Source organism: Camarhynchus parvulus, chromosome 25 (assembly GCF_901933205.1).
Source record: "Camarhynchus parvulus chromosome 25, STF_HiC, whole genome shotgun sequence".
In the NCBI taxonomy this organism is placed as follows: domain Eukaryota; kingdom Metazoa; phylum Chordata; class Aves; order Passeriformes; family Thraupidae; genus Camarhynchus; species Camarhynchus parvulus.
In genome coordinates, this window is record NC_044595.1 from 1,254,238 (window position 1) to 1,273,707 (window position 19,470).

Sequence of the window (19,470 nt, forward strand, 5' to 3'; positions counted from 1 at the left end):
GCTCCAGCCCTGGGGGGCACCCGGGGGCTCCTGGTTTCTTGGCGATGATGAGATCCAGCCCCAAAGCCCCTCAAAGGTGCCGGTTCCCTCCTCACAAAGAGCCACCAGGAGGGGGAAGGGGCTTTATTTGCAGTGGGGCTGGGGGATGGCGTGGGCCGGCTCCTCGCGGCCCGGGGTCAGCGCGAGTGCCCGGCGTCCATGGGCGAGCGGCGGGAGGAGGCTTTGAACACCACGTCCTGTGCCTGCCCCCTCCTCGCCCTGCCAGGGCAAAAACCAGCATGAGGGGGGGTCTCTGCACAGAGCTCGGGGTCCCCCCCAGCTCTGGGGGTCCCTCTGAGGGCTCTGGGGGGGGGGTCTCACCGCATCCTCCTGGCCCCAAAGTGGACGGCGAGGAAGAGGCCAACGCAGCCGGCGACGGTGCCGAAGATGATGGCGATGACCTCACCTGTGTGACACCCGGGGGGGTCAGGGGGGTCCAGGTGTGACCCCCCCAGCCCAGCCTCCCACCCGGCCCTACCTGTGGAATATCCCTCAGGCTCTGCAAGGGAAAAACCGGGCTCAGATCCAGCTCCTTGTGCCCACCCGGGGCTCCAGGAGCCGTGTGAGGGGTGCGGGGCCCTTCCCACCCCTCCGCTCACCCCTGGGGAAAGACGAGAGCACCAAGCGCTGGTTCAGCTCCTGTGGAGCTCGGAAATTGTCCACCAGGAGCTGCGGCTCCTCCTGCTCGCCCTCCTCCGTGGAGTAAAGGCTTCCCTGGAGCTGCTCCAGCTGGTTGGGAAGGGAAGGGAAGGGGAAGGGGAAGGAGAAGGGGAAGGGGAAGGGGCAGCACCGGGGGGGCGCGTCCCCCAAGCGCGGGGGTCTCCCCGCAGAGCGGCTCCTACCTGGGCGCGGCTGATGCGGACGGGCTGCGGGAGGAGGCTCCAGAGGACGCTCTGGGAGCAGGGCGGCGTGGTCAGGGAGCCGTTGTAGCGGTAGTAGCGCTCCAGCTGCTCGGGCAGCAGCTCCCGGATGCTGAAGGAAGGGATGGCCGCCGTCTGCCCTGGGAGGGGGGAGCAATTTGGGGCGTGCTGGGAGGGGCATTTGGGGTTCCGCCCTCCCTCTCCTCACCTGCGTAGCGGATGCTGCCGAGATGCCTCAGGATGTTGTCATAGGCGGGGTGGGGGTCATCTCCCACCTGGGGGAGTGAGGAGGGGTCAGTGAGGGGCTGGGGAAGCGCGGCTGGGTGGGTGGGGGGCGTGGGGAGGGGCTCCGTACCTCCAGGAGGACGCCGAGCACGGCCAGCCCGCCCGGGTGCCGCTGCGCCGCGCTGGCATCGCCGAAACGCTCGGTGTCGAAATGCACCACGTGCATCTGCGGCACGGGGGGAGCCCCTGAGCCCCCCGCCCTGACACCTGAGCCCCCCCAAACCCCCTGAGCCCCCCCAAACCCCCCGAGCCCCCCGCCCTGACACCTGAACCCCCCCAAACCCCCTGAGCCCCCCCAAACCCCCCGAGCCCCCGCACACCTGACCCCAAACTCCCAAACCCCGAGCCCCCGAACAACCCCCAACCCCCCAATGAGCCCCCGCCCCGCCACCCCAACCCCTGGCCCGGCTCCCACCCCGCAGTGCCCGGACCTGCTCCCACTCCCGTTTCCCACCCTTTTTCTCCGCACCCCATCCCCTCTCCGCCCTCATTTCACATCCCCGGACCCATTTCCCTCCCCAGGACCCCTTTTCCATTCCCTGCAGCAAATTCCCGCTGCGCAAACCCAATTTCCACGCTGTTCCCATGCCGTTTCCCACAACCATTTCCCGCACAATTCCCACGCCATTTCCTGACCCCAAACCTGCTCCGTCCTCCTTTCCCACCCCATTTCCCGGCCCCAGACCCATTTCTGGAGCTGTTCCCCGGTAGCCCCGGTACCTCGGCGGGGGCACGGTGCCCGTCCAGCAGGTGCTCGGCTCCAGCGGCGTTACCGGGCCGGCCCCAGTGGAAGTGGAGCTGAACGGCAGCGAAGGTTCGGGGCAGCCCCCGGAGGCGCAGGGACGGCGGCAGCGCCAGCACGGCTGTGGGACACGGGGGTCAGCGCGGCTGGGACACCGGGGACCGCCCGGTTCTCCCTCCGCCGTGCTCACCGGTGTGGCCGTTGTTGGCGAGGGTCAGCTGGGCGCTCTCGGGCTGCTCGTAGCCCTCGGGCAGCAGCGGCGGCAGGGACGGGTCGGGCTGTGCCCGCGATGTCGCGATGTCGATGGGGGACTGAGCCCGGCCCCCGCACTCCGGGTGTCCCTCGTGCCAGTGCTGCTGCCCGTGGGGACCTGGGGGGCACCAAACCCCTGTGGGACCCCCCCATCTTCACCCCGTGACCCCAAACGCCCTCGGTGCCCCCCGAAGCGGGACGCTGGTGACATTCCCGAGGGCCTCGTTAATCTGCTCGGGACATTTCTTTCCAGGCGGGAGAGCGGGGACAAAGGCGAGCCCGCGGGGCCGGGGGGGCACCCATGGGTCCCCCCGGGATGGGGCTTAGCGGGATTTGGCCAAGGCCGGATCCTAATTGGATTTGGCAGCAGGAACCTTATGTAAAGGAGCACAAAGGGACCATTGGAGCGAGGGGGGCAAGGGGGGGCAGGAGGGGGAAAATGGGGGGCAGCACCCACTCACCCCCGCCGGGCCCAGGGGAGTCAGTTGGGTGCCCATTTGGGGGGCACAGATGTATAGGAGGGAGCAAGGGGGGGATCTGTCCATCTCCTTCCCATTTGGGGGGGTCCCAGATGTCTGGGGACATGTTTGGGGGGACCCAGGGGGGGATCTGCCCATCTCCTTCCCATTTGGGGGACCCAGATTAGGGGGGGCTGTCACCCATCCACCTCCCCATGCACCTTCTGGGGAGCCCCTCAGCTCATGGGGGAGTTTTGGGGTTGGGGATAAATGGGGGGGGGTCCCACTCACCCTCGTACGTCCAGTGGGGACCTGTTGGGGAGAGTGGAGGATTTGGGGAGGGGGCTCAGCTGAGCCCCCTGGCCCCACATGGGGGCACCTGAGGGGGGCTGGGGGTGCAGCCCAAAGCGGGATCTGTGGGGGGCACCCCAGGGGGACTCACCAGCGGGCAGGGCGGGGGCCAGGCCCCCCAGGAGCAGCAGCACCCTCAGCATGGCGGGGGGCAAGGGGGGCCGGGTGCCACCGGGCCGGCCCTAAATACCCACCCAGGGGGACGGGCCCCCCCGGGGGGACGGGGAGGGCAGGAGGGGCCATGCCCGGGGTGTCGGGGTGAGGGGAGGGTGGGGACGGGGCTGCGAGCGCTGGAATTGTGGGGTGAGGGGTTTGTAGGGGTGAGGGGTTTGTAGGGTTGGGGATTTCGGGGAGAGGGTTTGTAGGGCTGGGGTTTGTGGGGTGAGGGGTTTGTAGGATTGGGATGTATGGGGCTCTGGGGGGCTCTGACGGTTTGGGGGACCCGTGGGCCTTGTGGAGGGTCGTGGGGAGGGGTCTCGGGGTCACTCTGAGCCTCCTGCGGGGAGAGCCGGGCTGGGGGCTCTGGATCTGGGAGAGATTTTGGGGGGAATATTTTGGGGGGGGGTTGAGGGCGCTCGGGGGGAGCCCCGGGAAACCCCCACGCGCCCCCCGGCCCCGCCCCTCCCCGGGAAGCCCCGCCCCTCGAGCGTGACATCACAAGGTCCCTCCGCCCCCACGTGGGGGCCCACGCGCCGCCCCGCCCCGGTTATGTAACGGAAGGGGGCGTGGTCGCCACGCCCATTGGCCGAGCCGCGCGGCCACGACCGCCGCCCATTGGCTGAGGTAGCGGGGGCGGTGCCCGGCGCCGCGTGCCCCGAATCGCCGTGCAGGGGGGCGTGGCCAGAGCCCCGCCCTCCGACCAATCAGCGCAGGGCGGCTGCAGCGAGCCAATAGTAGAGAAGGGGCGGGGCGTCCTCGGGCGCTACGGCCAATAGGAGCGGGGCGGGGCGGGGCCCGGCCGGAGGCACGTGCGGCCGCGCACGTGTCCGCGTGGGGCCGCCGCGGGCGGGGCGGGACCGGCACCGGGACAGAGAGACCGGGACACCGGAACAGCGGCACCGGCACGGGGACACCGGCACGGCCACAGCCGCACCTGCCCAGGGACACTGACACCGGCCGGGAAACGGGGACAGCGATACCGGCAACGGGACACTGACACCGGAACGGTGATACCGGCACTGGGGCAGGGACGGGAACAGCGACACCGGGACAGGGACAGCGGCACCACTGCAGGTGCAGGCGGGAGCAGGTGGGATCCGGGGTGACCGGGGATGGGGGGGAGGTCCTGGGGGTCTCCTGCAGGGGGATCTCGGTCCTGGGGAGGGGGCGGCAGGGGATGGAGGGGGGGGAGCTGCTGGGGGTTGCTGGGGGGAGAGGGGCTGGTCCTGGGGATGCCCCTGGGACTGGGGTGGTCCTAAGGGGTGTCCTGGCAATGGGGGTGGTCCTGGGTGAAGGGTCCCAGTGCCAGCTGGTCCCTGCACCCCCACCCTGTCTCAGGAGATGCCCAATCTTCCCCCCCATGTGAGGCAGCACTGGGGCTGTGGGGATGACACCCCCACGGGAGAACAAGGCAGTTCCTTGCTCGTCTTCCATTTTTGTCCGATATCCCCCCGGTGTTTCTCTCCCTCCGTCCCCCAGGCAGCTTCGGCTGGAGCTGAACGCAACGAGAGGCTCCCCTGGGGGGGCCAGCCCCGCCATGGAGCCCCCGGCCCGCGCCTGCTCCTGCGGCTCCCCTGCCTCTGACAGCGGGGCCGAGGCCGGCAGCTCCCCCCGGAGCCCCCCCAAAGCCGAGCGGAGCCGCAAGCGCCCGGGGGGGCTGGAGCGGGCGACCCCCGAATCGCCGCCGTCCCCCCGCGGGGGGAAGCGCCCGCGGAAAGGGGAGGGCGGGGATGTCCCTCCCAGCGAGGGCGATCGCCTCTTTGCCCAGAAGGTGAGGTTTTGGCACAAAAGGTGAGGTTTTGACAGAAAACAAAGGGGCACCGCCAAACATGGGAGGTGGGGGAAGGCTTGGTCCCTTATAAAAGCCGGGTCTGCCTCAGTTTCCCCACCTGAAATGGGTGGGTGGGGACGAGCAGGGTTTGGGGGGTGAGGGGGTACACGCGACCCCCTCCCCATTGTGGCTGCAGCGCAGTCACCTCCTCCTCCTCCTCCTCCTCCTCCTGGCAGTGCCGGGAGCTGCGGGGCTTCATCCGGCCGCTGGCGGAGCTGCTGGAGGGGCTGCGGCGGGGCCGATACGACAGAGGTGGGTGCCCCCCACACCCTCGTCCCCCCCTCCCGAGGCGCCTCTTTCCCTTTGGGGAGAATTCACCAATTTCGGGCCTCCCCAGGGCTGAGCAGCTTCCAGCAGAGCGTGGCCATGGACCGGCTCCAGCGGATCATTGGGGTCCTGCAGAAGCCAGAAATGGGGTGAGTGTCCCCCGTGTCCCCGGGAGGTGGCGGGCACGGGGGTGTCCCCACTCCGCAGAGGGTGACAGGAGCTCTCCCCCCGCAGTGCTCGCTACCTGGGGACGCTGCTGCAGGTGGAGGCCATGCTGCGCCTCTGGTTCCCCCACGTCGGCCCCAAACCCGCGCTGGACTCGGCTCCTCCCGCGGCTCCCCCGCGCCGCCGCCCTCCCGCCGGTCCCGCCGGGGCTCCCCGGTGCCGCCGCCTGCCCGGGGAGCTCCCCCTCGCCAGCCCCGCGGGGACGTTACAGCAGCGGGGACCCCCCGAGTCCCCCCCGGCGCCGGACGTGTGACGCCCCCCCCGGCTCGGGGGGGGGGGGAAGATCTCGTCTGCATTTCTTGGTTTTGCCTTTTTGGATTTTTTACCGGTGGTCAGTGAGACCCGCGGGCGGGCGGGACTGACCGGGGCGGGCACCGAACCCCCCCAGAAGCCCCAACCCCGGGGCGGCCGCGTGCCTTGGCCGGAGCGGAGCCCCCTCCCCGCGGGGACCGGGCCCTCCCGGGCTTGTGCCTTCCCCCGGCGGCTGGGGGGGAGCGTGGGACCCCCCCGAATGGGGAGGGCCCGGAGCGGGCCCTGCTGGAAGCAATAAACGCCGCGGGAGCGGCCGGGGCCAGCCGGTGTCGTGTCCTCTGTGCTCGGTGGGGCGGGGGGCGCGGCGTTCCTGTCCCCAGGGGGAGCTCAGAGCCGCCCTTGGTGCCCCTCTGTCCCCTCTGCTGTGGGACCCCGAGAGGCCCGGGAGCCGCACAGGCCCCGCCGGTCCCGGCTCTGTCCGCCGGAAGTCCCGGTAGTACCGGAAATCCCTCCCAACGGAAATTCCGCCGTTCAGCCGCTTCCGGTACCGGCGCGGAGCGGCCGCGGCTTCACCGGGGTCAGTCGGGACCGGGACCCTACCGGGAACGGCCTGACCGGGGGCGCGGGGTTCCTGCCGTGTTCCCTTCGGGCTCCCTTCGGTCCCTCGGTGTCCCCGGGAGCGGGGCGGGAAGCACCGGCCCCTCTCTACCCGGGGTTCCCTGCCGTGTGCCGGGGCGCGGGGAGGAGGGAGCGGCTCCTCCGAGCCCCGGGGCCGCCCGGTTCCAGCGGCCCCATCCCGCAGCCATGGCGAACCACCTGCGCTTCGTGGGCCGCACGGTGATGGTGCAGAACGGGAACGTGGAGGCGGCGTACGGCGTCCTCAACCGGTGAGGACCGGGGAAACCGGGGGTCCGGAGGGGCTCCAATTCCTTCACGCACTGGGTTCAGAACCAGAATTTCTGGAGTAGAAAGTGACGGAAGGGTCGTGCCGGGCTTCTCCTGTAAGCTGCACGTCCTGCCGCCCGCTGGGATTGGGCGAGCAGAGTGAAATAAAAGAATATTCCTCGGGAAGCGCAGGAGGAGGCGGCGCCATCTCTGAGCTGTCTGCTCACAGACCTTCGTAGATCCCGCCTGAAACAGAGCTCGGGGGGTTCCTTCCCCTCCTCGCTCCCCTCATGGATGGACGGCGAGGAGAAGGAGCCGAGGGTCCGCATGGGGACCGAGCGGAGGGCGCGCAGGGGCACCGGGCCGAGGAGCGGCACCGGGACCGGGCCGTGCCCGGGGCTGGCAGCGTGGGCTGGCTCATTCCGGATCCTTCCCTGCCGCTGTCACCGCTGTTTCCTCTCCCTTCCCGCAGGATCCTGGCGCAGGACGGCGTGGCCGATGCGGTGCGGCGCTCCCGCTACTACGAGAAGCCGACCCGGGCGCGGCGGCGGCGGGCGTTCGAGGCGTGCCGCCGGGTGTACTGCGCCGAGATGGCGCGCAGGATCGCCTTCCTGGCCAGGAGCGCCCGCCAGGACCCGTGGCCGGGGTGCTGAGGGAGTCTTGCCCCAATAAAAACCCTCTGGCTCTGATTGTTTTAATTGAGTTTGGTTAATGAGGGCGTGAGGGGAAAGGGGCGTGGTTGGTGGGCGGGGCTATGGGCGGGGCTGAGCGCGCGCGCCTCTCCGAGGTCCGGCCTTCCCGGCGGCCCCCGCGCGCCCCCGGCCGCGCACGCGCCGTGCGCGCGTTTCCGCTTCCGCCCCGACGCGCCGTCACCGTCAGGGGCCGCCGGGCCGGGACCGGGAGCGGCGTGAGGGAACGGCGCCGGTGAGGGAAACTGGGCGGCCTCGGAGGGCGTGCAGGGAACGAGGGAAGCGGGCGGGGTGCCGAGAAGGAGGGAGGGAGGCGGTGGTTGAGGTGGCCCCGGGCCCGGCGCGCCGCGCTGAGGGGGCCGGGCCGGGCCCCGGGCGGAGCTCCGCGGCACCGGGGGATGCCGGGCCGTGCGCGAGCGGGGTCGGTGGGAGCTCCGTGTCTCCGGAGCTCCGTCTGTCTGTCCGTGTGAGGCAGACCCGCGGCGGTGCTCGGCCGCGTTCATTGATCCCGATGCCGGTTCCGGGGGTTGGGTCCCCTCCCCACGGTGGCTCCGCTGTCCCGGTGCCACACGGGAACAGCCGTGAAGCGAAGCTGCTGCTTCCCCGCTAGCTCAGCTCTGGTGGAGCCTCACCCGGCTCTAATTACACGAATTTTGTGGTTTATTACGGACGCGCTCGGTGCTGTTGGTGTCTCGGCGCTGTAATTTGTTAGTCCTGCTTGTCCTCAGCCTCTGCCGGCTCAGAACTCGTGGGGGAAGCGCCAGGATCCGGCTTTGGGCTGTGTTTGAACCTGGCTGTAAGGAAACTGCCGGGAAAAGCAGAACCTGCAGAGGTTTCCAGGCTCTGGAGGGAGCAGCAATCACCTCCTGGGACTGCTCATGGACCTGGAATCAGGGGCTGTGTTAGGAATGAACCCCGGGACCCCAATCCCAGGATGGATAACTGACCTCAGACCCCAATCCCATGAAGGATAACTGACTCCATTCCCAATCCCAGGAAGGATTCCTGACCCCAGACCCCAATCCCAGGATGGATTCCTGACCCCATTCCCAATCCCAGGATGGATAACTGACCCCATTCCCAATCCCATGAAGGATAACTGACTCCATTCCCAATCCCAGGAAGGATTCCTGACCCCAGACCCCATTCCCAGGATGGATTCCTGACCCCAGACCCCATTCCCCGGTGTCCATTCAGCCCCACCTTGGTGCCGAGCTCCAGCTCAGCCCTAAGGAGATTTCCCCAAATCCTATTAGGGCTCAGTTAAAAGCAGTTGCAGCCACAGCCCAGGCTGTGAGTGAGGGGATGTGAGTGTCAGAAACCAGCCCAGATTCGGGGCTGCACCTTGGGGAAGGGGCTCAGGTTGTTTTGTGGGGTCAGTGAGAGCAAGGGGGGTTCTCCTGTCCCACATGTTCCCCTCACAGTGCTTCTCTCTTTCCCAACCCCATGGAGGGATTTGAGGGGCTCAGACCTTCCTCCTCGTGGGGTTTGCCTCATTTTAGCCCCAAAAAGCTTTTCCCAGCCATGGAGCTGATCCTGAGGGAGGAGGTGATTGTAGGAATGTGCCTCCTCTTGACAAAGTGACTAAATTATCCTTTATCTCCTAAAAAAAATAAAAAGCCCAGAAGTTTCTTTCTTCATTTAGGTGAAAGGACACTTCACATAAGATTTTAGAGACTTCACCTCAAACTTAAGGATAGGAAATTGGACAGAAGAAGATTTTAGGGACTTCACCTCAACCTTAAGGATAGGAAATTGGACAGAAGCCAAAAGGTGTCACCTAAGCAATTAATTAGAAAAAGAAGAGAACTAATTGCTCTTGTGGGGTGCTTTACTAAGAGCAAGAGCCTCTTCAAGAGCATCTAACTCGAGTTTTTTCTCTAAAGAGCTTTGTTATTTTGCCTTTTATTAAAACTTTTCCGTTTCCCAACACCACCTACTGATTTCACACCACCTACAGTAGCAGAGCTACCTCAAGCGTGACACATTTCTCCAAAAACTCATCTCAAAGAGATGATTGGGACGAGGTGATGAAGCCCAGGGCTCTGTTTGACGTTTCTCCTTGCAGCCTGAGCAGAGATGTCTCTGTCCAAGCGGGAGCTGGACGAGCTGAAGCCATGGATCGAGAAGACGGTGAAACGAGTGCTCGGCTTCTCGGAGCCCACCGTGGTCACTGCTGCCCTCAACTGCGTGGGCAAGGGCATGGACAAGAAAAAAGCAGCTGGTATGTCCAGAGCTGGCCTTGGAAAACACCCCAAAACCTCATCAGGGTGGAGGGGAAGGGGTACAGGGCAGTTCTCTCAGGTGAGGAGGGGAAAATCTGTCAGACCAGACTCAGCTGGAGGCTTTGGGATGTGTTAAAAAAATTCAGTAAGTAAAAATTAATTCCTTATTCAAGGAAATGGTGATGGAAAACAGCCCCAAAACCTCACCAGGATGGAGGGGCGTTTTTTTCTCTTTTTTCAGGGGCGGCTTTGGGGTGTAAAAAAAAAAAAAACAAAAAAAAAAAAAAAGAAAGGAGAGGAAGCAGGGTGGTTCTCTCACCCTCTGTGAGGTGAGGAGGGGGAAAATCTGTCAGGCTGGGCACAGCTGGAGGCCTTGGGATGTATTAAAAAATAGAACAAGTAAAAATGAATTCTTTATTCAACAAACTGGAAATGGTAATTTAACCAGGGTGCTTTTTTTGCCCATTACAGCCCTACCAGACTCACCTGGAGACCTTGGGATGTGTTAAAAAATACAACAAGTAAAAATTAATTCTTTATTTAAGGAACTGGAAATGGTAATTTGACTAGGGTGCTTTTTTTGCCCATTACAGCTCTGCTTTGCTTCTGCTTTAATCCCTTAAAGTTCCTGACAATACAATGCACACATCCCAGAGGCTTCCCTGTGTTTGTAGACTTGAATCACACTTGAATTGAATCACACCTGAAGTTTATAGACTTGAATCACGCTTAAATTTAAATGATTTCCATTTCCCAAGGAATCTCTGTGTGTTCTCCATCCTCTTGCCCACCTCGAGCTCAGAATTGTGCACTGATGGGATTTTCCTCTTTTGCAGACCACCTCAAACCCTTCTTGGATGATTCCACCCTGAGATTTGTAGACAAACTCTTCGAGGCAGTGGAGGAAGGACGGAGCTCCCGGCACTCCAAATCCAACAGCGACCGGAACAGGAAACGAGAGCTCAAGGTGATTATTGATTATTGATTATTAATTATTGATTGGTTTATTCCTGTGGTTGGGTGGCCTGCAGGCAGCACTGGTGCTCTGGCACACTCTCCTCTTCCAGAGAGGTACAGCTTGGAATGTTCAAGAGAAATGACTCCTCTCCGTGGTGAAGTGTGGGAGCCTTTACCTTGTGGTTCTCTTTCCCAAAGCCGAGCTGGAAGCCTGGCTTTGGTTTTCTGTGAGGCTGCTGGAGTGAATCCATGGGGATCCATCTCTCTTCTTCTCAGTGCTCCTTGTGCTTGTATTTTCATTTGGAGCCTGGGACAGCTGCTCCCAGTGATGTCCCATTGCTCCCTGTGCCCTGACACAGCACCTGGTGGATGATCTGGGGGGTTTTCATTCCCTTTCTCCACCCAGAATCAACAATAGGTGGTTTTTGGCAACTCCTGTCCTAGCATAGCATTGATTCCAGCTGAGATTCCATTGCTCTGCTGTTTCTCCCTTGCCTGGGATGGTGAAAGGTGCATCCAAGGCTGTTTTCACTTCCTTTCTTCTCTTGAGGACTTTTCTCAGCATCCTGTAGAATTCCATTTTGCCATCACTCTGCCAAGTCTGACAGGCCCTCTCTGTGCTGCTCCTGCTCACAGTGATGTTCCTTTCACTCTTCCTGAGGTTCCTATTTTAGGGCAGTCTGGGTTTCCCCAACACTGAAGCCAGCACTGCACCTCAGTGAGCCAGAGCAGTCCTGTTCAGGATCTGCATCTCTTTGGGACTCCTCATTTCCCTCCAGGAATTCTTTTCTTCCCTCCATGGCAGTGGGTGCTGAGCTGGTCCCTGGGGCTGTGGGAGTGTGAGGGTTGAGCAGGCCTGGAGGTCCAGGTGCTCCCCTGGGCATGGCAGAGGTGGGGACATTGGCAGTGCCACCACTTGGGGATGGCAGGAGTGTGTTGACAGCGTGCTGGGGAGAGCAAGTGCTGGCAGAGGGATCTGTGATGGCTGCAGGGATCTGGTGATGGCTGCAGGGATCTGGTGATGGCAGCAGGGATCTGGTGATGACAGATGGATCTGTGATGGCAGCAGGGATCTGTGATGGCAGCAGGGATCTCTCACTGGCAGAGGGATCTGGTGATGGCTGCAGGGATCTGTGATAGTAGCAAGGATCTGGTGATGGCAGAGGGATCTGTGATAGTAGCAGGGATCTGGTGATGGCAGCAGGGATCTGGTGATGGCAGAGGGATCTGGTGATGGCAGAGGGATTGGTGATGGCAGCAGGGATCTGGTGATGGCAGAGGGATCTGGTGATGGCAGCAGGGATCTGGTGATGGCAGCAGGGATCTGGTGATGGCAGCAGGGATCTGGTGATGGCTGCAGGGATCTGGTGATGGCAGACAGAGGGATCTGGTACTGGCAGAGGGATTGGTGATGGCGCAGGGATTGTGATGGCACAGTTCTACTGAAGAGGATCTGGACTGGCAGAGGATTCTCACTGACAGAGGGATCTGGCACTGGCAGAGGGATCTGTGATGGCAGCAGGGATCTCTCACTGGCAGAGGGATCTGTCACTGGTCCAAGGATCTGGTGATGGCAGCAGGAGCAGGGCTGGGGCTGCAGCAGGGGACCCTTCCCCAGTGAAGCCATAGGAGTGTCTGGCCTGAGCACTGCTGGTGTTCCTGCCTGAGCCAGAAGCTGGGTTGGGCAGCAACAGCAGAAACCTCTCCTTCTTCTCTTGGCTCCTGGCACGGAGAGAGATGTTCCTCCTGCCGAATCCTCGCTCTTGTCTCTGCAATCCCATCTCTTGGCACTCATCCATCGCGCTCTGGGTCTGCCTGGACCCTGCAGGAACACAAACTGGTCTCTGAGGTGGTCAGGCCATGGCAGAACTCTCAGACTGACTGACCCTGCCCAGACTGACCCCAGCACAGGCTGTGGCCAGGGATTTCTCCTGGCTCCTGTTGTCCCCATGGCGTTGGGCAGTGCTGATTCCCAGGGCCAGCTGCCGCTCCTCGGTTCACTCTGGGGTAGGTCATGGCTTGGGAAGGTCAGGAACTGAACGTAAAGTTTCCACACTTTATACTATGGGCAAGTCCTTTCTCTTGAACTTGTAGGTTTTCCAAGAAGTACCTGTGTGGCTGAGGAAGTGTCCTTGTAGGATATGAACCGTTGTAGTGAAGAAGGGATTGCAACTAACGCTCCCAACCGGTGTGTATATTTTCTTTTCAAATAACACCTTGACACACATACTACATCCAGGTTTCCACACACAAACCAGGCACTGGTGATGGAATCCACAGGGCCTGACCAGAGCTCTGTGGAAAATGTGCTGTGCCTTTTGGTTGGTGACCTGAGGCTGTTGAAAGCCCACCAGAGGGGCTCCATGTGCTCTCTGAGCTGTGCTTCTCTGGAGTGTGAGGGAATGCTGCAGGTGTCCCAACACTCCCTGGGAACAGAGCCACATCCTCCTTTTGCTTGATAGGACAGCACAGATTCCTTCACCAAACCCTCTCAAATTGGTGGAAGACATGGAAATGTCTTTTTATCCCAGTCAGATCAGCTCTGGGCAGGCTTTTTCTGTCTTTCCACATCTCCTCAGTGCCAGTTCCCCTCTCTGAGCAGCCAGGGGAAGCAGTGGTGCTGTTAGGCAGGCTCATCCCTGTGATGTCTCCTCCTCTTGCATGGACTTCATTGGTGTTTCTCTGGTGGGGGAGCAGGGCCCAGGCTGGGCTTGGGCTCAGCCTGCACGATGCCACCCTGGAATTCTGCGTTACGGAGCCGGAGCTGAGACATGCTGGTGGTTTCTCATCTCAAATCCTGCTCTGGGAGGAGAACATTTTGTTCTAACCACAGCTTTCTGCTGTTTCCTTACGTTAGGATGTGTTTGGTGATGACTCTGAGGTGTCCAAGGAATCCTCTGGTGTCAAGAAACGGCGCATCCCACGGTTCGAGGAGGTTGAGGATGAGCCTGAAGTCATTCCAGGCCCACCATCAGAGAGCCCAGGGATGCTGACTAAGCTCCAGGTCAGTCTTAGCTGGGCTGTGTCCCCACAGAGTGTAGAGCTTATCCTAACTTGTATCCCAAACAGAGCAAAGGAAAACTCACTGTCTGTTTTTTCCTACAGATCAAACAGATGATGGAGGCAGCCACGCGACAGATTGAGGAGAGGAAAAAACAGCTCAGTTTCATCAGTCCTCCAACACCACAGGTAACAGGCAAATCCCCCACATCCCTGGCCCCTGTTTCAGCTGTGATATATTTGCCTGGGTCTGCTGGAACAAGCATGGATCAAAACTTCCTTCTCTTTTCAACAGCCCAAAATTTCTTCCTCGTCCCAATCGGAGCGGCTCCCCATCGGCAACACCATCCAGCCCTCTCAGGCAGCCACGTTCATGAACGATGCCATTGAGAAAGCCAGGAAAGCTGCAGAGCTGCAGGCCAGGATCCAGGCTCAGCTGGCACTGAAACCAGGGCTCATTGGCAATGCCAACATGGTGGGGCTGGCCAACCTGCACGCCATGGGCATCGCGCGGCCGTGAGTACCGGGGTGAACCCCAAAGGCTTCTCTGGTGAATTTGACAACCCCAATGAGGGGAGAGATGAGTGAATCTGACTCCATGTTCTTAAAAGGCTAATTTATTATTTTATATTATTATTAATATATAAAAGAATGCTATACTAAAACTATACTAAAGAATAAAGGGTACATACAGAAGGCTACAAAGAATGATAATGAAAACTTGTGATTCTCTCTTCATTGGTTATAAAGGAAAAACAATTCACATGAAACCAATCAAACAATCTCCATACCACATTCCAAAGCAGCAAAACACGGGAGAAGCAAATCAGATAATTATTGTTTTCATTTTTCTTTGAGGCTTCTCAGCTTCCCAGGAGAAGAAATCCTGGCAAAGGGATTTTTCAGAAAATATTACAGTGACACTTCTCCACTGCTGCTGGTTCCCCAGCAATGGCCTTAACTGCTGCTGAAGGAACAAATTTTTTATTAAAAGAGGTGAAATGGAGATTCCTCCTCTCTTGGCTGAGATTGGAGTCTTTTCTCCAAGGTTGGAGTCTCTTCTGGCAGTACAGATGAGCTGTAAAAATACAGAAACCATGAAAATAAGCTCAAATTTCCTTTGATTTTGTGCTGTATTCACATTTGAATAGAACATATCTTGTCCTGCCCCCCAGGAAAGTGGAGCTGAAGGATCAGACCAAGCCAACACCTCTGATCCTGGATGAGCAGGGCCGGACAGTGGATGCCAGTGGGAAGGAGATCGAGCTCACCCACCGCATGCCCACCCTGAAGGCCAACATCAGAGCAGTGAAGAGAGAGCAGTTCAAGCAGCAGCTGAAGGAAAAGCCCTCAGAAGATATGGAATCAAACACATACTTTGACCCCCGGGTCTCCATAACCCCGGCCCAGCGGCAGAAACGCACCTTTAAGTTCCATGAAAAAGGCAAATTTGAGAAAATTGCCCAGAGGTTGAGAACAAAGGTATCAGAGGTCTTGGGTAGGAGGGGATTCTCCTCTCTTGGGCTGGCTTTGATTCAGGAGTTTTCCAGTCAAATCACCTGAAACTTTTTCTTAAAAACCCTGGTTTTGTTGGGATGGTGTGTGCCCAAGTCAGCAAGGGGTTTTCTCACCACTGTCTTCACCTGTTGAAGGGCAAAATCTCCTTTTTTTGACAAAACATTGAAAGTTCCCAAGAGAACAGATCTCTGTCTGGCTGAGTGACCAACTCAGAAGTGGAGATTTAAAGGAATTTTGTTAAAATGCTCCAAGTTCGTGGGGAGAAGGGGAGAGAAAAAGTCCAGGGATACAATCCCTAGAGGGAGATTTAGGGATACAGTTCCTAGAGGGATTGTTCCTTTGAGAATGTTCCATGGTCCTGAAAGGCTCAAGAACAAGAGCAGAGTTTTGGCAGTCTTGGGAGCTTCCCCTCGCACCATCATGTGCTGTGTGGTTTCTCTCTGCTTCAGATTGTTTGAGGACCCAGATAAATCAGCAGGTGATTTGTGTTCAGCTCTTCACAGAGTTTTGGAATGACCCTTCTGTTCCATTTTCCTTCTCAGGCTCAGCTAGAAAAGCTGCAGGCAGAGATCTCCCAGGCTGCCAGGAAAACTGGGATTCACACTTCCACCAAATTGGCTCTGATCACCCCTAAGAAGGAACTGAAAGAGGGGGAAATCCCAGAGATTGAGTGGTGGGACTCCTACATCATCCCCAATGGCCTGGATTTGTGAGTATTTATTTCCAGGTGTTGATGGTTCTGCCACAGCAGGAATTCAGGAGCTGCACGGTGGGTGTGGGAAGCACATGGGAAATCAGGCCAGATATTTGTGCTTGAGCATCAAATTCCACCTCCATCTCCAAAATCCAGGCACTGGGTTTGCTCCCAAAGTTTCTCTGGGGGCTGTAGTAGGCAGCTGCTGTAGAGTTGGAGGGATATTTTAGCCCAAAGTTGGGGAAGTTTAGTTTTATTTCCAAGCATGAGTGTTGTGTTCACAATGGATGTGAGGCCCTGCTTCTGAACCCCAAAATGGGGGAAAACACCTGTACATTAACACCACCGTGGGTCTCCTTCATCCCCTCGAGCTCTGGGTTGGGATTTGTGCAGGAATTCATGCTGGCAATTCTGCCATGATGCCCAACTCTCTCCTTTCTAGAAAAGGTGGCACGACCTCAAAGAAAGACGAATACTTTGGGATCACCAACCTGGTGGAGCACCCAGCCCAGCTCAACCCCCCGGGTATGGCCCTGGCTTGGGGGCACCCAGCAGCCCGATCCCCTCTGTGTGGCACTGCCTGTGTCCCCCTGGATCCTCCAGGCACATTCCTGATGGTCTCATTTCCCTCCAGTGGACAGTGACACGCCGGTGACCCTGGGTGTGTATTTAACAAAGAAAGAGCAGAAGAAATTACGGCGCCAGACACGGCGAGAAGCCCAGAAGGAGCTGCAGGAGAAGGTCAGGCTGGGCCTGATGCCACCACCAGAGCCCAAAGGTGAGTGACAGCCAGGCCCTGGGCAGGCTTTGAGAATGCTGACACAGCAGCACAGCCTTGGTGGGATTCCAGGGATCTGAAATCCACACAGACACTGAGGTTTATGTTTTTGCAATTGTTCTGATGGGAAAAAGCTGTCCAGTGGGAGCCTCTCTCCAACAGGAGCCCTCCCAGCACCTCTTCCATTCCCTTGCAGTGAGGATTTCCAACCTGATGCGGGTGCTGGGCACAGAAGCTGTGCAGGACCCAACAAAGGTGGAAGCTCACGTCCGAGCACAGATGGCTAAGAGACAGAAGTAGGTGGCACCTTGTACTGTGACATTTTGGGACAATTTTGGGTAGATTTAGTGCTGGTGTTTTGTTTAGGAGCAGTCTTTTCAGTGCTGTTTGTTTCCAGGGCTCACGAGGAGGCAAACGCAGCAAGGAAGCTCACGGCAGAGCAGCGGAAAGCCAAGAAGGTGAAAAAGCTCAAGGAAGATGTTTCCCAGGGAGTTCACATAGCTGTGTACAGGTGAGTGAGCTCAGAGGGATCTCACAGGTGAGCTTGGGGGACAGAGGGACCTCTCAGTTCTGCTTTTTCACAAATATTTGAATTTTTTTCATCTTTTCCTTAGGGTTCGAAACTTGAGCAATCCAGCAAAAAAATTCAAAATCGAGGCGAATGCTGGGCAGCTGTACCTCACAGGAGTGGTGGTTCTGCACAAAGATGTCAATGTGGTGGTGGTAGAAGGAGGTGAGGACTTCTAGGCAGGCTTGGGTCACCACAGAGCATTGTGGAGCTTGCCTCCAGCAGGAATTGCTATGGAAATTGGTGACAGGGTTAGGGAAGGACAAGGAAGTGAGGAGGCAATTAGAAACTCCCTTAATTACATCGTTAATGATGCAGAGTGCAGTAATCCAGTCAGAAAACCCAAATCATTCCATGAGGAAGGGAACCTTTGCTAGCTGCAGGTTAAGAGATTTTCTGAGGATGTTGAGTCTTGATTCTTCCACAGGCCCGAAAGCACAGAAGAAATTCAAACGTCTTATGCTGCATCGAATAAAGTGGGACGAGCAGACGTCAAACACAAAGGGAGAGGGTGAGGAATGCTGTGCTGCTGGGAGAGGGGGGGAGTCCTGCTCCACTTCAGGGGCTAAATAAGCTTTATTGTGGGGTTTTTGCAGATGATGATGAGTCTGACGAGGAGTCCGTTAAGAAAACAAACAAATGCTCTCTGGTTTGGGAGGTGAGTTGTGGTTTAAATGTTCCACACCAGGATGGGGCTGAGGTGGGATCCAACTTCCCATCCCATTCCTTGAGCTGTAACCTAAATAAAACCACATCTTGCCGCGTTCCCCACATCCCCTGGAGCCAGGTGGGAATTGGGCTGACACCTCACCCCCTTATCTCCCACCAGGGCACGGCGAAGGATCGCAGCTTCGGCGAGATGAAGTTCAAGCAGTGCCCCACGGAGAACATGGCGCGGGAGCACTTCAAGAAGCACAGCGCCGAGCACTACTGGGACCTGGCGCTCAGCGAGTCCGTGCTCGAGTCCACGGACTGAGCCTGCCATGGCTGCTCCTGCCCCACAGCCCCCGAGCCACACGGCTCCCCTCGCTCTCCTCAGCACCCCTATTAAAGACATATTTTTTAAAACAAATCGCTGTTGCGTGGTTTTGGGTCAAAGGGGGGTGTGAAAAGCGCCAATCACTTGAATTTTTTTTAATTTTAAAAGTTTCATAGTAATAAAATGGTTATAAAAATATAGAGTGATAATGATTTGGACAATTTGAATTAGGACAATATGAGACAATGGTACCTTTTTCTGGCCAGCATAAGCCGAAGAAAGGACCCACGTTACCAGAGGATTAACCCTTAAAAATAATAGCCTGTTGCATATTCGTACACCTCATACATGATGCATAAATTCCATTCAAATACAGGATTCTGTCTGGTCATCATCAACTTCTTCCTCATAATCCTGACGACATCGTCCTGCCCAAGTGAGGTGGAAAGAAGTTTGTTTCTCCTGATAATGGAGCAATAAATTCTCTTTCTCTGAAAGATTTAGGTGGACTGTGACTGCTATCTCGGTGCAAGTCCTTTCTTTAGGAAAAAAGTATCCTACATAGCATAGTTTCTATTTTAACATTTTGTTACAACCTAAAACTATATTTAACACACTACTTAAGAGAATTAATACAGCATTACTTTCGAACAAAACACATATAATATCAATTTCGATATTTGCGAAAAGCCAATCATAAAATACGCATTTTTCACAGGGGCAAAAGATGTCAATGCTGCTGTGTTTGACTTTGTGAGGGGGGCAGGAGCCGCTTCCCCTCTTCCCCAAGCTGTGCTGAGGGAGGTCCGGCCATGTTCAGTTGGACATGAGGGAATTTCTTCGAATCCCCATCCCTGGTTCTGTCCTAGGAACGACTGCATGTGGTTCACACAGTTTCTCTGCGAATCGGTCACGGGCTGGGCTCAGAAGTGTTTTCCAAGCTCAGTGATTCGGGGATTTACGGCATAAACGCCGTTTTTATGCTCGCGCGCTCTCCGCCCCCTCACGGACAGGAAGCGGGGGGAGACAAACGGCTCGGGGGGGGGGCGGCCATCTTGCCGGGCGGGGCGGGCGCGCGCGCGCAGGCGCGGCGGGGAGGGGGCGGGGCGTGCGCGTGCGCGTCCCGCCGGTGTGCGGGAGTCACAAAATGGCGGCGGGGGGCGGGCGGCGCGCGCGGGGGGCCGGGCCGTGACCGCCTCCGGTACCGGCACCGCCTCGGGTACCGGCACCGCCTACCGGCACCGCCCGGCCACTACCCGTGGTCCCCCCCGCGATCCCTCCGGGCCGCCACCGCCTCTTGCACCCGCCCGGGCCGAGCCTTTCCCCCACCCCAGGCCGGGACCGCCTCGCACCGCTCGAGCACCCCCCGGGCCCGCTCGATCCCCCCGGGCCCCCTCCCTGGGCCCCGTGAGGCGCCGCCCCGCCGCCCCCCGCGCGGCCCGGCCGCGAGCAGCGC

At 59.0% G+C, this 19,470-nt stretch overlaps 4 protein-coding genes across 4 annotated transcripts; 3 read left to right on the forward strand and 1 right to left on the reverse strand.

Annotated features, from left to right (window-relative positions):
- Nucleotides 1-117: 117 nt before the first annotated feature.
- Nucleotides 118-3,130, reverse strand: CA14 (carbonic anhydrase 14). The gene is made up of 11 exons (XM_030965142.1): nt 3,079-3,130; nt 2,928-2,984; nt 2,117-2,296; nt 1,905-2,047; nt 1,255-1,350; nt 1,108-1,174; nt 882-1,039; nt 639-768; nt 518-538; nt 361-445; nt 118-258 (listed from the first exon to the last, which is right to left on the reverse strand). Exons 1-11 carry the CDS (start codon nt 3,128-3,130, stop codon nt 177-179), a joined length of 1,071 nt encoding a protein of 356 aa, XP_030821002.1. The 3' UTR covers nt 118-176.
- An 818-nt stretch (nt 3,131-3,948) lies between these two features.
- On the forward strand, nt 3,949-6,142 carry CIART (circadian associated repressor of transcription). The gene is made up of 5 exons (XM_030965525.1): nt 3,949-4,236; nt 4,626-4,917; nt 5,154-5,229; nt 5,315-5,393; nt 5,479-6,142. Exons 2-5 carry the CDS (start codon nt 4,684-4,686, stop codon nt 5,720-5,722), a joined length of 633 nt encoding a protein of 210 aa, XP_030821385.1. The 5' UTR covers nt 3,949-4,236; nt 4,626-4,683; the 3' UTR covers nt 5,723-6,142.
- Nucleotides 6,143-6,243: 101 nt separating this feature from the next.
- MRPS21 (mitochondrial ribosomal protein S21) lies at nt 6,244-7,295 on the forward strand. The gene is made up of 2 exons (XM_030965526.1): nt 6,244-6,608; nt 7,079-7,295. Exons 1-2 carry the CDS (start codon nt 6,526-6,528, stop codon nt 7,257-7,259), a joined length of 264 nt encoding a protein of 87 aa, XP_030821386.1. The 5' UTR covers nt 6,244-6,525; the 3' UTR covers nt 7,260-7,295.
- A 128-nt stretch (nt 7,296-7,423) lies between these two features.
- Nucleotides 7,424-18,084, forward strand: PRPF3 (pre-mRNA processing factor 3). The gene is made up of 16 exons (XM_030965262.1): nt 7,424-7,530; nt 9,364-9,519; nt 10,357-10,487; nt 13,335-13,481; nt 13,583-13,666; nt 13,773-13,993; nt 14,653-14,959; nt 15,538-15,704; nt 16,132-16,214; nt 16,324-16,467; nt 16,664-16,763; nt 16,865-16,978; nt 17,082-17,200; nt 17,463-17,546; nt 17,632-17,693; nt 17,865-18,084. Exons 2-16 carry the CDS (start codon nt 9,375-9,377, stop codon nt 18,009-18,011), a joined length of 2,055 nt encoding a protein of 684 aa, XP_030821122.1. The 5' UTR covers nt 7,424-7,530; nt 9,364-9,374; the 3' UTR covers nt 18,012-18,084.
- The last annotated feature ends 1,386 nt before the right edge of the window (nt 18,085-19,470 follow it).

Bases quoted from the DNA above. Each gene is read 5' to 3' on its own strand.
- CA14 (XM_030965142.1), bottom strand. From the start codon at position 3,130: ATGCTGAGGGTGCTGCTGCTCCTGGGGGGCCTGGCCCCCGCCCTGCCC. The intron at 1,351-1,904 runs GTACCGGGGCTA...CCCGTGCCGCAG, and splicing joins GGCACCGTGCCCCCGCCGAG to ATGCACGTGGTGCATTTCGA. The intron at 259-360 runs GTGAGACCCCCC...TTGCCCTGGCAG, and splicing joins TTTGGGGCCAGGAGGATGCG to GGCGAGGAGGGGGCAGGCAC.
- CIART (XM_030965525.1), top strand. From the start codon at position 4,684: ATGGAGCCCCCGGCCCGCGCCTGCTCCTGCGGCTCCCCTGCCTCTGAC. The intron at 4,918-5,153 runs GTGAGGTTTTGG...TCCTCCTGGCAG, and splicing joins ATCGCCTCTTTGCCCAGAAG to TGCCGGGAGCTGCGGGGCTT. The intron at 5,230-5,314 runs GTGGGTGCCCCC...GGGCCTCCCCAG, and splicing joins GCGGGGCCGATACGACAGAG to GGCTGAGCAGCTTCCAGCAG.
- MRPS21 (XM_030965526.1), top strand. From the start codon at position 6,526: ATGGCGAACCACCTGCGCTTCGTGGGCCGCACGGTGATGGTGCAGAAC. The intron at 6,609-7,078 runs GTGAGGACCGGG...CCCTTCCCGCAG, and splicing joins GCGTACGGCGTCCTCAACCG to GATCCTGGCGCAGGACGGCG.
- PRPF3 (XM_030965262.1), top strand. From the start codon at position 9,375: ATGTCTCTGTCCAAGCGGGAGCTGGACGAGCTGAAGCCATGGATCGAG. The intron at 13,667-13,772 runs GTAACAGGCAAA...TCTTTTCAACAG, and splicing joins TCAGTCCTCCAACACCACAG to CCCAAAATTTCTTCCTCGTC. The intron at 17,547-17,631 runs GTGAGGAATGCT...GGGTTTTTGCAG, and splicing joins GTCAAACACAAAGGGAGAGG to ATGATGATGAGTCTGACGAG.